At 40.1% G+C, this 14,348-nt stretch overlaps 1 protein-coding gene across 2 annotated transcripts in view; it reads right to left on the reverse strand.

Annotated features, from left to right (window-relative positions):
- The window catches only part of rap1gap2a (RAP1 GTPase activating protein 2a), an 86,807-nt gene extending 75,900 nt beyond the window's left edge, over positions 1-10,907 (reverse strand). Inside the window, exon 1 of one of the 2 annotated variants that reach the window (XM_069147579.1) lies at positions 10,764-10,907. In XM_069147579.1, the coding sequence (XP_069003680.1) occupies positions 10,764-10,804 (41 nt within the window). In that variant the 5' untranslated portion in view covers positions 10,805-10,907. The remainder of the gene's footprint in view (positions 1-10,763) is intronic. The other variant, XM_069147578.1, reaches the window with a different exon arrangement.
- Positions 10,908-14,348: the final 3,441 nt, after the last annotated feature.

A 14,348-nucleotide genomic window follows, 5' to 3' on the forward strand; every position in this document is an offset into this window, starting at 1 on the left:
ACAGAACTAAATCAACTCCTCGGCTCTTATTATCTCCACTACTGTAATGCAGGTGCGTTAGAAGTAGTTGGAGACTCACTGTCTGCTGTCTCTGGTGTCCAGTTTGACTCCTGTGTTACAGCTCAGGGGGACAAGCTGGATTTATATGCATCTGTATGTTTCACTCATTGGACAAATAAATTCTGAGTCTATTGTGTTTTCCCAAAGCAGGCTGCTCCGTCCACCAGAGACAGAGGGCCAGTGGGACATCATGCACAGAGAGGTTGGATGTCAGACGGACCGCTTAGTGGGGAAAAGAACTGCAGCCACAGGACTGTCATACAGGACACTGAACACCTCCCAGTGAGTGGGCGGAGCTTCAGCTTCTTCAGGGGACACGCCCCCCCAGTCTCAGAGCAGAGAAGACTGATGATTTTCTCACCATTTCAAAGCCTAATTTAACAAACTTGTCTGTGTTTTTTTTCATTCAAATTTGGATGAGTAGTTAACAACCCATACGTCTGTGGTGTGATGAACTTAAAACTCATTTTCATTTCTACTTTACGACATCTTTAAAGCTTTTTTTTGTTGTATTTTTGGCTTCAGACGTCTGGGTGGGCATCTCTCATGGTTTGACTGAGGTGGGATGTGCAATCAGTTTGGTAAAATACTGGCTGGAGAGTCCTGTAGACTAAAGATATTGATACAAAAATAGTTATTTCATTGTTTCAATGGTCTAAACCAGCCTTTTGCAATGTTTAGCATTAGCGAGGACCAATCCCACTGGCCAGTTCATATTCCACTCCGGAAGAGAGCTGCCAAAGGATAATGAGCTCCTCGATAGAGGTGAAAATGACAAATCACATTTCATTTTCTTATCAAACCACAACTACTGTGTCCATTCTTTTTTGAATAGAGCCTTGATTTCATTTGCAGTGTCTTCAAAAAGTACGAAGTGAAACCAGGAAACCAAACAAGCACATCTGAAGCCAGTTGAATACAATTATGGTCAAATGCTTTCACAATGAAATTCTCAATTATCAGCTTGCATTTACTCTTTTCTCTCTGTGTGGCTGATGAGTGGATGAGTGGATGTGTTGTCAGTTCGTATCTTTTTCATGGTGAAACCACACTGATTAAAAGCAATAAAACGCTCCACTGGCACAATGTGATGTGTGTGTCTGCTTTTTCTGTGCACACACACATACAGAGTCAATCTGCCATGGCATTAGTAATCATCATAAATACAGATGAAAAGGAACTCAAGACGATGCAGAATAGGAAGGAACAGTGTCCAAGAAGCTGCACTTCAAAGAAAATCTTATCCATGTGCCTGACAGTGATAGTGACATTTCTGAGGGTAGCTCTCCCTCTCCCTCTAGTGGTTTAGTGACATTGTGCAAAACATACATCTATATGAATACAATTTCAATAATTATCTTCATGAAAGTCAGACTGATAAAGGAAACATGGAAGTAAGCATGTTTCTGAGTGCTGCAGACCTCAAACTTAACGCAGAGGAAGGTTACATTTCTTTATCCTGTATAGTCCAGGATCATGGATGAATATTAGGTCATCATCATTAGGTCAGTTAGGGAATAAGTGCTGTTATTGATCACAGTGTTTTGAGGAGGATAAAGGCATCTAAAGTGGAAGCTCACGATGCTTCACGCCACATGAGTGAACCGTTTTTGGCCGCAGCAGGTGTATTGTTTGCTGCTTGGCACCAGCTCCTAACAGGAGCCCCACGTTATTAGCGAGCAGCTGGTGAACAAGCAGCTAAAGAGACAGATATTTCCCTCAAGAGTCAGTGGAGACCAATACGGAGTAAAAGAAAACTGCCGTGCTTACATTCATCAGGTGGATAGGAAAAGAGGGAGGGAAAAAAGCTGAGCATTCCTTTTACTCTCCCATTTTCATGATTTTGCTACACATTATTTTACAGCTCACAGTCTCCATATCAATCAACAGAAAACCCAGGGAACTAATATTCATGATTAACTCGACTACATTGATTATAAATCTTGACTGTCTCAACCTATGTATTAACTCATTTCTCTCCTGTGGACCCAAACTCTCAACCCAGTGATGATGGCAAAACGTGAAAAACGCCAGTCTACTACAGCAAAAAGTGAAGTAGCTACGCTTTGGACTGTCTAGGCATGAAAGTTACACATTTTCCGGCAGTGAATGGAAATTAAACTTACTGCATGCGTAAAGCCATGTGATTTACAGGAAGATTTAACTTGCAGCTACAACACATGGTTGGGGTTAGGAAAAGCCACATGCGGGACCTTGGTCACATGACCCGGCATCACATGACATTTACGTGCATGTAAGTTTCACATGTTCAAAATGTGTAACTTTCACAGGCAAGAGCATGCCTATTTCACGATTAGCTGTAGTGGACTGGTGTGTGTATTTCACGTTTTGCCGTGATACCAGGTTGCAACTCGTATTACATCAGCCATGACCCTGAAAAGCCAAGGTGAGGAAGTTAATTAGCTGTTAATCAAGCACACACACTATACACAGAGTTATGAACTGTATGCATATTTCATTCAGAAACACAGTTTTAATATAACATCATGTTGCTATAGAGATAAAGAGACTGTATTCTACACAGTGAGCTATGGGCAGCAGCTGTTTGGCCCTTGCTTTGATGATTTTGTCTCCGATTTAAAACCAAGAATCATGTTCTTCTTGTTTAGTGTTGTATCATATGATAAATGCACACATTGACTGATTTAACCAGGACGTCAGGAAACTACAGCCATCACTGTGAAGCTCATCCGGCTGCTTTTTGTGGACTAGAATTCTTTCATTTTTATGAATTAACTTAAAATATGATTGTGTCTGAGTGTAATGTTATCCTTTATTTTGTTGTTTTTAAACCTCACCAAACTATTACTTACACGTGTCAAATTTGGGCAGTACTTCAGTCGGTGAATATTTTATTTTTACCCTTAAAATGCTTCATGTTTTCTCTTCTTTCATATATAAATAATGCCAATACTTTCACCACACTTATTAAACCATAGCCAGTTTTCTATCCTTCTGACTAATAACACTGCAGCAGGTTCACTTTTTAAGGACATTATGAAAATAGAATATTTGTCACACTCTTGTCCTTATGTCTCCTCACTGATTCAAGTGCGGCACATCGACTTAGTTCCACAATGTGGAACTTGCTTTCACTCCACCACCACCGCATTTTCTATTACCGCAGATGTTGGTAAGTGGGCTGAGTGACATCACCCCACAGCAACCATGTCGGGTGATGTCGAAAAGGTCACCACTATGTCTTTTCTGCAGATATACACCACCGAGAGCACTATAACTATCAAGCAGCATGAATCCGTTAGGACTGCTGCGTTGTAATGGGGTTGTTAGCAGTAAAAAGAGACGCCCGCGCTGCTTTGTGAAAATGGAAAAGAAATAAGTGAGCCAAGTTGAAGATGTCAGCCAGTCAGGAGTGTCTCTGCAAGAGCTAAAAGAAGTTTAGATTTCCACCACTCTGATGTGAACTAACACACAACGATGGCATTCATGTCATGAAAGACGGTTGTTTCTATGTACCAAGACCACACTAAGTGTTGTCTGTGTAATAAGCTGTTGTGTCATTTGTAACTTCAGAAATATCCTTGATCAGTGTCAGATGTCACTTTGGGATGTGAGCACAGGTAGATGCCTTCGTTCTAACACTCTTCTATTGTTGTGTTGCAGATGAAACAACCGACTCTGAGCTGCTTTTGGGGGAAGGATAAGATGGGGAGGGGGGGGTAGGTGAGAGAGAGGTGAGAAATACAGAGAGAAGGGAAAGAAATGTGTCTAAACTGTGACTATACATAGCAACAAAAAGACGTTGACTTCATGTTCATTTTCTCAATCATTCAGAAAACTGATTCAACTGGTCTTTACCAGTTGTAAGATCTTTTATGATATTAGTCCTTTAAATATACATTAATCCTGTTAATAGATTAAAGATTCAGTTTACTTAAATAGTAAAAAAAAAAAAATCCCTGACTTGTAATAGCAAAGAGGAATATTTGGAGAGCTGAACATAATGTGTCTGTCTGCGATATTAATGTTATTTATTTTGGTAATATATGGTAGATATGTACTGCTGTTTAATAGTTGTTTTTTTGTGTGCTTGCAGAACAAGAAACTACGTAGAATGTTAAAACAAGCAATAACTTTCATCATTGAGTATTTGAAGTTACCTTGCAGGATCAACATCAGCACCTGTTACATGCATTTTTGTGACAACTTGTACGTGCACAATTGCAATTTCAAAATGGACCTGAAACTTGAGCAGAGTGCACACATCAGATTTACATCAGTTTTTAGTTGTTATACTGTAGGTGCAGCGTCTGACCTTTTTAATCGCACCTCGTATCTACATGTCCTGATACCACTGAGATGTAAGAGACAAAATATGGGAGCTTCTGGGTTTTAGGAGAATGAATCTAGAATCTTCTGGAAAATGTGTTTACTGTTTTGCAGTTCATCGGTAGTTTAGTACAAATGGCTAATGATGCCATGAAATGAATGCTACGTTGTCTCACCTATATCTGTCTCATAAAAATACATTAATTCACATTCTTTTCTTGCATCTCAACTTTTTCCTCTCTCTCATCAATCTAGTTTTGTTTATTTCATCTTCGTCCCTTCCTCAATAACTTTACCCCTGTCAACCATTGGCAGTGAGACTCTACGAGAGAGGTGATGTTTCCATCTTTATTACTTTTGTTCCTTTCACGCCGCCGCTCCCCTCTTCCATCTCTCTCCACCATGTAATAAGGTATTTAGTCATTAGATGGATTCCCAGGAGGGCGATACTCCCAGATAGCTGTGAGAAATCTTTCTGTTTTCCCTCATCTATCCTGCTCTCCCTCCATCCGTCCTTCCGCTCTGTGATTCTAATAGGTTACTTTGTCATATGAGCTTTTCCAGGAGGGTTGCTGATTTAGAAACAGAGTTGATGCCCTGCTTTAATGGCTTCGGTGTCATTCACATCCATCACCATCTATTGTAACATATGGAGACCCATATACACAAAGGGACCAAACCTCCCTATACAATGATATGTCCTAATCCACTGGCATTTCTTTTAATATTACCTGCATACAACCAGTACAGCACAACTGTTTTCTTGTGATCACTGGCGCAGGCTGCTGACTTCAAAGTCTCTACGTTTGGCAGATTGTTGGGTAAAAATTATTTTCAATAACTATTATATGATGACTTAATTGTGAATTCATTACAACATATTTTGAGCTAATCACATAATCAAGTTGTGAAGAGAAATTTAACATTCATGACCAGACTTCTGTTTACTTGTTTCAAAACACATGGACTGATGGAGAAAAAAAAAATAAATCCATCTGCTGCTCTGAATATGATAAAATCTAAATTTGACAGACACAGAAATAAAACATAAAAGCACATACTGCATATGTGCATGCACAAAGAGAAGAAGTGTACTCTCCTGTTCTCTGTACATACTGACATTTTTCTAGAAGCCATATTTTGGGCCTCATACATAATTTCATCACCCATAACTCATTTTGTTCTTCTATTTTCATAAATGAAAAGGCATAATGCAACTATTTTGGGGCAAGTAGGCATTCAACTTCCTCTCTACTGTAACAACATTAAATTGTATTCCTTATCCATGGAAGTCATAAAGATACCAATAACGCACGATTGGAAATCCATTACAAGTGAACGCCCTACATGCAAAATCGTACGTAAAGGTACTCTGCAGTTTGTGATGACTAGTAAGGCTACGGAGCAAAGTTTTAATGACTGCTTTATTCTACAGGTGGCAGTAAAAACACCATAAGACACAGCAAAGCACAAAAAAAGGAAGTGAAGAAGAGGACTGCTAGCAAGCAAGCAAGCAACATAAATAAAGCAGGTTATGCAATTAAAAAAATAGCTTTGTAAATGTTTTATAGAAAGGGAAGTGGTAAACAAGTGTGTTTACAAGAAAATTACATATGGCACCTTTAAGTAAAAAAAAACCTCCGTTCCTTTCAAGAAAATGTAACTCAAAGTATCAACAGTAAGATTATGTCATAGAATGGCCTCTGGCAGAGTTGTCATTATTACTGATGCGTTAATGTGTAGGAAGTGAAACTCATTTTTAATAGATTTTAATTCAACATTCACATACTTTATTGTCACTGTGCAAACACAATCCAAATTTGCAAATGTGTAGCTATGCATTATGAATTATGAACAAGGATCACATGCTTTGCATGTAAAATATTAATCTGTACAGCTGCTGGAAACTACAACAGTGAAATTCATATTCATAGTAGAAACTACAAAAACTGCCCGTGAACTGTAGGGAGTAGAAATATAAAAGGGTTTCTTTAAGCCATGTCAAAATCTTAGTAGTTTTACATGATTTATTAAAGGAGAGGTTTGTTTTGCCATAAAGTTACACCTGTGAAGGCAGGCATGACATAGGTGAGACTAATGATGGAGCAACGCACATTAATGTCCAATAGAATCAATAGCAAAGGGCAGATGAATGACTATATTTTACAGATGGTAAAGGAATCATCATCAAATAAAATTATTCCTTTGTTTCATTAAAAGTTTACAATAAATTGTAGACACACATTTTTTTTTTTCATTCCTTTAGATTGTTTTGCTTCTTTTAGTTTTCATGTTCTCGTATCCTTCTTAAAGGGTCTCTTTGCTCATCCGTCATAAAGTTCAATCCATCACTGCTCATTAAACCTTCCTCCTTATTGCATTCTATTTATACTTTCAGACTTTTCCTCCTATAGTTCTTCTCTCTGTTGGTGGATTTTAGTTGAAGTGACAGCGAGCCCACCCATACACCCACTCTTCCAGATCACACACACAGTAATGACACTACACAGACAGCCACAGTACTGCATACGTTCATGCACACAGACATGCATTCACACATGCTGACACATGTGCACATACATGCACTCAAATTAACAAGTCGTGACGTGTGCACGCGCACACGCACCCACTGCACCTCCTCCGCCCACGTCCCCCCTCCTCTCCCCTCCTCCCGTTGTTCACTCTTCCAGGCGACATTGATCAGAGGAAAACATCCATTTATTTCACGCACTTCCTGCTCACTGCGGCTCTGGCGGGCTATGAAGCGCAACACACAGACGCAAGATCCCGCAAGCACAATGAGAAACACCCACGGGGGCGACTGCAAACGCTCAGCCCACACAGAAACAGTTTAATCAGGTGTACTCGCAGAACATTGCAATTTCCTCACAGCATTTCATTTTCCTCTTAATGGAAATACACAAATACGACCACAAATCCCCTCCCCAGCTGGTGAATCAAAGTTTGCATTGATCTAATCACCAGATATAAGAGGAATAATCTAATCTTGATTTTGGCTCTGATTAGAGCCAAAATAAGGCAGAAAATGATTTTTTTTTTTTTTTAAATGAAAAGGGGTGAAAAAGAAGAATGGATCAGAAGAAAGAAACATATTAATGACTGGAGGGACATAATAAGATGGAGGGAGGCATGGAAGTATAAGAGGGAGAGAAGGTGAGAGAAGGGAAAGTGAGAAGTGCTGATAGATTGAGGGATTAATGAAAGGTGGATGATGACGAGCGGAGACAAGAAGAGAGGAGCTCTGTGAGAATGGTGTGTGTAGTCTTCGAGTGCTATGTTTGACTTTTATCAGCTCTCAAGTGCACTACTGAAGGCACAATGGAGACAAAAGAAATGAGGAGAGCATGAGCACAATTAAAAAAATCAGTCCAACACAATGAGAAGAGTAGAGGCGATAAAGAAATCGCAATGGTAAGTCACACTGAAGTGGTATGGGAGTAAAAAATTAACACCTTCTGTCTGAAACATAGACACCGCTACCATAACTCACTATAAGAACGAATGTACGGACGATACGTTCACCCGCATATTTGTGTGCGTGCTCATAAACATTTATGTAACTTGGACAAATCTTGAATTGACTGCACCTGAGAGGTCCAGATTAGCCACCATCTATTTTGAGCTGGAATCAGCTGCAGATTGTATACAGAGCTGCCGGCAGGACCGGTCGTCCACTCGACACGGCAGAACTGCGATCTGTTAAGCCTTTTAGTCAGGCAGTGCTGTGTCAAGAGTCTCTTTTTGCTTTTTTTTTTTTTTTTTTTTGGTCGATGTGACAATTTAGAGGCTCCGAAGGCTAAATTCATCCTCCGAAGTCAGCAATCACAGACCATTCATACTTGGAGGGTCCCGGCTGAAGGCATAGTCCTGACATCATTGACAAAAATGAGAAAGATATACTGACAGACTGAACTGTGATCAGTGCAACCCTGTGGGCCTGAGATTACATTTCAATACAACTCAACTGCAACAGCAAATGTGTTATAAAGTATGTCAATATTATATCAATATTGTTACATCAGCCTTCTGGATGGGAATATATGTTTTCTTCCTGGCTTTAAAGGCTGTATTACAGTAAATAGATGTCATTCTCTGAACATACCAGACTATTTTAGCGCGTCTGTTATTTACCCACTTTGTCATTACATCCATATTACTAATGATTATTTGTAAAAAAAAAATCTCTGAGTAAATATTATCTGAAAGCACCAATCTTCATCAATATTTGGTCAAAAATGTTGTGATATTGGAGTTTGTGCATATAGCTCAGTCCTATTATTTAAGACAATAAACGTTTAACACACTGAGGAAACCTTGCAAATTTACATATTTTGCAAGTTACAAATTCCTACTGAATATATCAGTAATATGTTCAATGCTGACATTTGCTTTGCCAAAATATCTGATCTTGCTGTACATCTGGTGGTGACTGGTGAATTATTAAATTAATAATGCTCGATTTTCACTCCACTCTATCAGTTATACAATACTAAGAAAAGACAAAGTGTGGTGGGTTACTAAAGCTTCCGCATGTGTTCTACATCATATTTGATTGCCCTTACAGTTGTTTCAGAGTTTTTATTAAAGTGAGCCATGGCTACTACAGCCGAGTGTCAATTACAAAATAACATGTTGTAATAATAATAATAATAATAATAATAATAATAATAATAAGTAGAAAAGAGCCAGAATATCAGCCTTAAGTTCTTCAACAATAGCTAAAGCTAACCTTCAAAAGCTTTTGGACATACCGGCCTGAAAAATACTTTTTTGTTTTGCTTTTGAAATAATTTCAACTTTTAATTTGAAGGAGGAAGGAACGCATGATGTATTCTTTCAAACGTTACATGAGCTAGGTTGTCATCCAAATGTAACATGATTTTTAACAAAATTCTGATAAATTCTGCAAAAGAAAATATGATTAATGTTTCCATTCTGTTTCGCCAAATAGGAGTTTGTTTCTCAAGACAAACAGCTGGCAGCACTAATTATTCAGGAGACAGTAATAAAGAAGGTGCCGCAAGATGATTAAAAGAGAGGCAGTGAAATCTCAAACCGCAGAAATATGATATTCAGGCCCGTATTATGTATTAATTTGAGAAACATTACTGTCACCACATTCCTTGCCTGCTGTTAGCTTTTGGCTCTTCATGAACGTGATTTTATTGTTTCGTCTGTTTGCATTGTATTCGTCATATTTTGCCAACTTTCCACAACCAAGCACGAAGAATATTTTTACTATATTTCACTTTCCTTTTTTTAATTTTCAACATTTCCACTTAGAAATACAAACACTGAAGGGGTTCCTAAAATCTGGCACCTCATAAAATCTCCTCAAGAATAACTGAAGCCCATCACATTTAGTCAGATCATACCAGGAGACGTTTACCTTCCTTAACTGTAGCGGACTTGATGAAAACCATCAGCTCTAGCAGTTGTCTCGGAAGATTTCCAATGTCTTGTGTGGTCACACACGCAGTGCTTCCTCAGGATAAAGAGACTTATGACTCAGATAACATCTCTCCATGTTTTTCCCTCGGCACTGCATACAGTAGGGATCACGCTTCCTTGGGGGCACGTTTGCTTTCACATCCTGCACTGTAAAGGCACATCAACATGAACACATTACTCAAATACACATCTTCTTCTTTTCACCGTAGTAAGGAAAGAAATCTTCTTGTTGTTGTTTTTTTGTGTGTGTGACAGGTTTTGTGTCTTTTTGCTTGCCTTGAAATTCCTCCCGTGGCACAAACATACTGTTGTGAGCTGAATTTATGAAAATATTAAGAAACACTATTCTTATCCACCCACTCACATATGCAGAAACCTAACTTCATGCCCCCGCTCACCATCCCCCAAACACACACACACACACGCACACAAACACAACGTGGTGTCACACACCACCAGCGAACGGAGCACCATAATAAGATATTGCAGCACTGTTGCAGCAGTACAGGGAAGACAGTTTGCGTGCCATCGGGCTTCCAATGGCTTTCACAGCATGCGCGAGTGCGCGCGCACACACTCACGAACACGCGTGACTGCACTACACAAAACACAAATACGCACAGAGACGGCAATAATTCACTCAAGTTCAACAAAATGCAGAGAACACTTCACCTAATTGTGTGTTTAGACAGATCACAAGTGTCTAACGTGAAACGAACGCAACCCCTCTACTCCAGCTGGAGAGTTCTCACACAAATCAGCGCGCACACACACACGCACACACGCACACGCACACGCACGCACACACACGCTCTTCCAATCAGTCATTTTGCTTCCAGTTAGCTGCTGTCAGCAGCAGCAGCAGCAGTAACATCTGTGCTATGTTTCAGCTCCAGAGGAAACAAGTGTGAAAGCCTTACCTCGGCTCCCCTGCGGATCCTTTACAAGCTGGGGTGAACATCTCGCAGTCAGTGGATGGTGCAGCATTAGCAGAAGACCAGCTGCCAGAGCAAGAGAGGTTGTGGTTGGTTGTGTGGTTGTGTGTGTGTGTGTGTGTGTGTGCGTGTGTTTGTGTTGAGAGCAAGAGAGACACGGATGGGGAGAGAGAGAGAGGGTAAGCACAGAGGGAGGGAAAATAAGGGGAGGGTACAGCGATAAAGCAGAAGGTAGGGCAGAACTATGAGATGAGAGGCAGCCAGAAAATGTGTGTAAGAATTGGAGACAGTGTTACCATGGAGAGGGCTACACCTAAGCTCCTTTAAAGCCTTTTAAGACCACGTAAAGAGTGACAAAAGAGAAAGTGAGGATGAAGAAGAGAAACAAAAAAAAGAAAAAAAGTGGCAGGGTTTGTTTTGGCAGAGGCAGAAAAGAGATGCCAGAAAAATTAAATTAATAAGGAAAGAGAGGGAGGGAGGGGGAGAGCAGTGAAAAGTTAAAAGACCATGACTGGGGGCAAGGTTAGCTCTTCACTCATTAACGTCAGCATCTCACTGGCGTTGACTCAGGTCAGATACAGAACCACTGGATGTGCTGCGCATGAATACAAAAATGAAATTTGAAAATATAATTCCTAATCTGCCCTACCGAAGCAGAAAGCTACAAGAGTTTCATTTTAAGCCCCTTTTATTTTTTTTGCCTAAAGAAAGAAAAAAACATGTTTTTGAATTTCTAATCCATTTGAACAGAAGGAATAAGCATCACATTAATTATTCAAATTGAATGGGGTTTCAATGGATCTTCTTTTAATGGGGATCTGCCAGTCCATCTAATATCAATATTTACAGTAAATCAATCAAGAATGAAGTTACTATTTAATCCACTAAAATGTGTGATTTAAATGTGGCCTGCCTGAACCACAATTAACCAAATGAAGTAAGCTGAAGTAACTGAGACCTGCTGAGTTAATTAGTCACCTTCAGCAGGAGTTTAACTGGGATTTTTGGCAGTTATGAATACTCCATCCGGGTACTCATCGTGCACTTCATGTTGCCATATTTGTCGGTGTGAACGCACTTATGGACTCCATATAACATATAATTATGGTAGAATGTGAAATGAGCCACAAGGGGCCTTACTTATGTCTGGCACAAAGCATCGGCAAGCGCGACTTAAACTCCTCTGAGCTCCCATGGGCATGTCGGTCTTAACATGAGGTGTGGTCAGGTGCATTGTTAGCGTGTTGCTGTGCGTGATTTACCAACAAAAACCTGGTCTTAGGTCAGTGGCGCAGTACTTTACCGATATTCTAAGGGCACATTATTAAGATAGTAGTATGATCCTGCATGGGCGGTTGCACAATAACAACAGAAAACACTGCTGGTTACACACGTAAGGAAATGCAACAGCGCACAAAAAGAATTAAAAAAAAAAAATTAAAAAAATTACAACGTCAAAGATTATTATAGTTTATATTAATCTGAGCTCGAGCAGATGTGTTTCCCCTGAAGAGAAGCGCTCTGTCATGCGACTTGGCAAATCTGCCATGGTGTAACTGCACCTGGCTTCTGAAGGGTATGGGAGATGATCGGTTTACTTCATGTTAAATCCAAAACACATCTACGATTAATCGGGCCACAAAGTATAACCCCTTTAAGCCACCCGCCTTAAATTGCACTCAGACTATCAGCTGTTAAACTAGCAAAAGTGGATTTGGACACGCCCTAAAAACACTTTAGCCATGTGCTTTAGGCCGTGCTCTTAGATGGTTAAAATTGAACCCCAGGGTGAGTTTGGCTTTGAAGGGTACCGGCACGGTGAATAAAACCGTCCTCTCACCTCACAGGAGTGCGCTAAAAGGGTTTACAATAAAGGTCAGTGATTTTGATATGTGACACACATTTTAACTCTCAGAGGCACAGACACTGACACACATACACACAATAACCAACAAACACCATGGGAGCATGGGTGTCAGGTATTCAATAAAGTAGATCCCCCACTGAAGTACAAAGGCTATAAAATCAATCGCACGCACAAACACAAACACACACACACACACAAACAAACAAACAGCATGGCATGTGATTGATGTGCGACTCAGAGGCCACAGTGTTCTACTGATGGCTCTAAACAGAAAAAAAAAAAGAAACATCAGCTTCTCTAAACTATTTCTTATTGATCTGGTTTCCTGCCTGTGGCTCTAACAACACACATGGACACACAGCAGTCCCACAAAGAGACAAGCAGAGTGAGAGGAGGGAGGATAGCAGGTTAAATTAAATCGTTCCCCCCGAATTAGATAGACCGAAGCAGACACGAGAGGGTCCACAGGTGCATGCACACGCTAAGTCACTGTCCCCCCCGCACTCTCCCCCCCCTTACATGAACACACACATGTATATATATATATAGAGAGAGAGACACACACCCACAGACCAGAGCGCTCTCCTTTCATTTGTTGTGTTTGTTTTGAGGATGTGTCTTCTTTTCCTCTAATCTCCGGGCAGTTTAATGCTCCAGGATCCTTTGTCAGTTCTAATTGGTCCTGCTGGTTGGGGTTACCATAGAAACCAGTTTAGAAAGTGTTGGCTGGAGGTCTGCCAAGGGTTCGGATGAGATTAACTGTAATGACCTACAGTAACCAACACGATACCATTTATGCAAACAGAGAACAGTGAAGACATCTTTGCTCGGTTTCAATCGGATGTATCCTAAACTTAAATGCAGCTCTCTTGAAGCTGTGAGCGCAACATGGTGCATTAGATCAAACTTTTTGTTTTGAATGCAGTGTGCTCGCTTCACTTTGGAGGATGACCGACATCCAAATCATACTTGTACAGACAAGAGAAGAATTTACATGATCTAAACTGGAGGAGCGCTGGCTAGTGTTGGTTTTGTGGCAGCGGGTGTCACTGTTGCGGGCCGTCTGTCACAGTAACAAGTCCCCCCACAGGCCTAAATCTGTCTCTGCGAGCTTCACTAACGAGCAACGCGAGTCTTTGTCGCAGTGAGCTCGTGGCACTTGCCAGAGTTTATCTGTCCTATTTCCATACATTTGGGATTTTGGTCTTCTCTGTAAATGAACCAGCCCGGACACTTTTCTGTCAGCCACAAGTTTTCTTTGACTAGGTGACACAACAAAATGTATATTGAGTATAATGTATAATTATGAATTTGAATGGTGTCATCATGCTGAGTGTTTAGGTCTAAATATATTATGATGATTAACAGCTAAAGCATGCACTGTAAAAATACCCAGAATAACAGTAAATTCCATTATCCACTGAAATCAGAGTCGTATTAAATGTTTTTGCCTAATGTATCTCTTACCTCTTTTGAACCTACAGTACAGTTAACTATGAGAGTGAACTGTTTTAAAGTTAACTTATGACAGATGGTGATGGGACATGATTTTCGAATAATCGACAACAATCATTAGTTCGTTAGTACAACTGTCGTCCTTTCAGCGCCTGTATGTAATGCATTACTCTTGTCAGAAGGTGGCGGTAATATACCTAAAAAGCTGTCTGCCAGTCACCATTAAACAACATAAGGAGAAGAAGAAC

The sequence above is a fragment of the Embiotoca jacksoni genome, unplaced genomic scaffold (genome assembly GCF_022577435.1).
Source record: "Embiotoca jacksoni isolate LCO1_2020_lvr unplaced genomic scaffold, fEmbJac1.0.p SCAF_14, whole genome shotgun sequence".
NCBI lineage: Eukaryota > Metazoa > Chordata > Actinopteri > Embiotocidae > Embiotoca > Embiotoca jacksoni.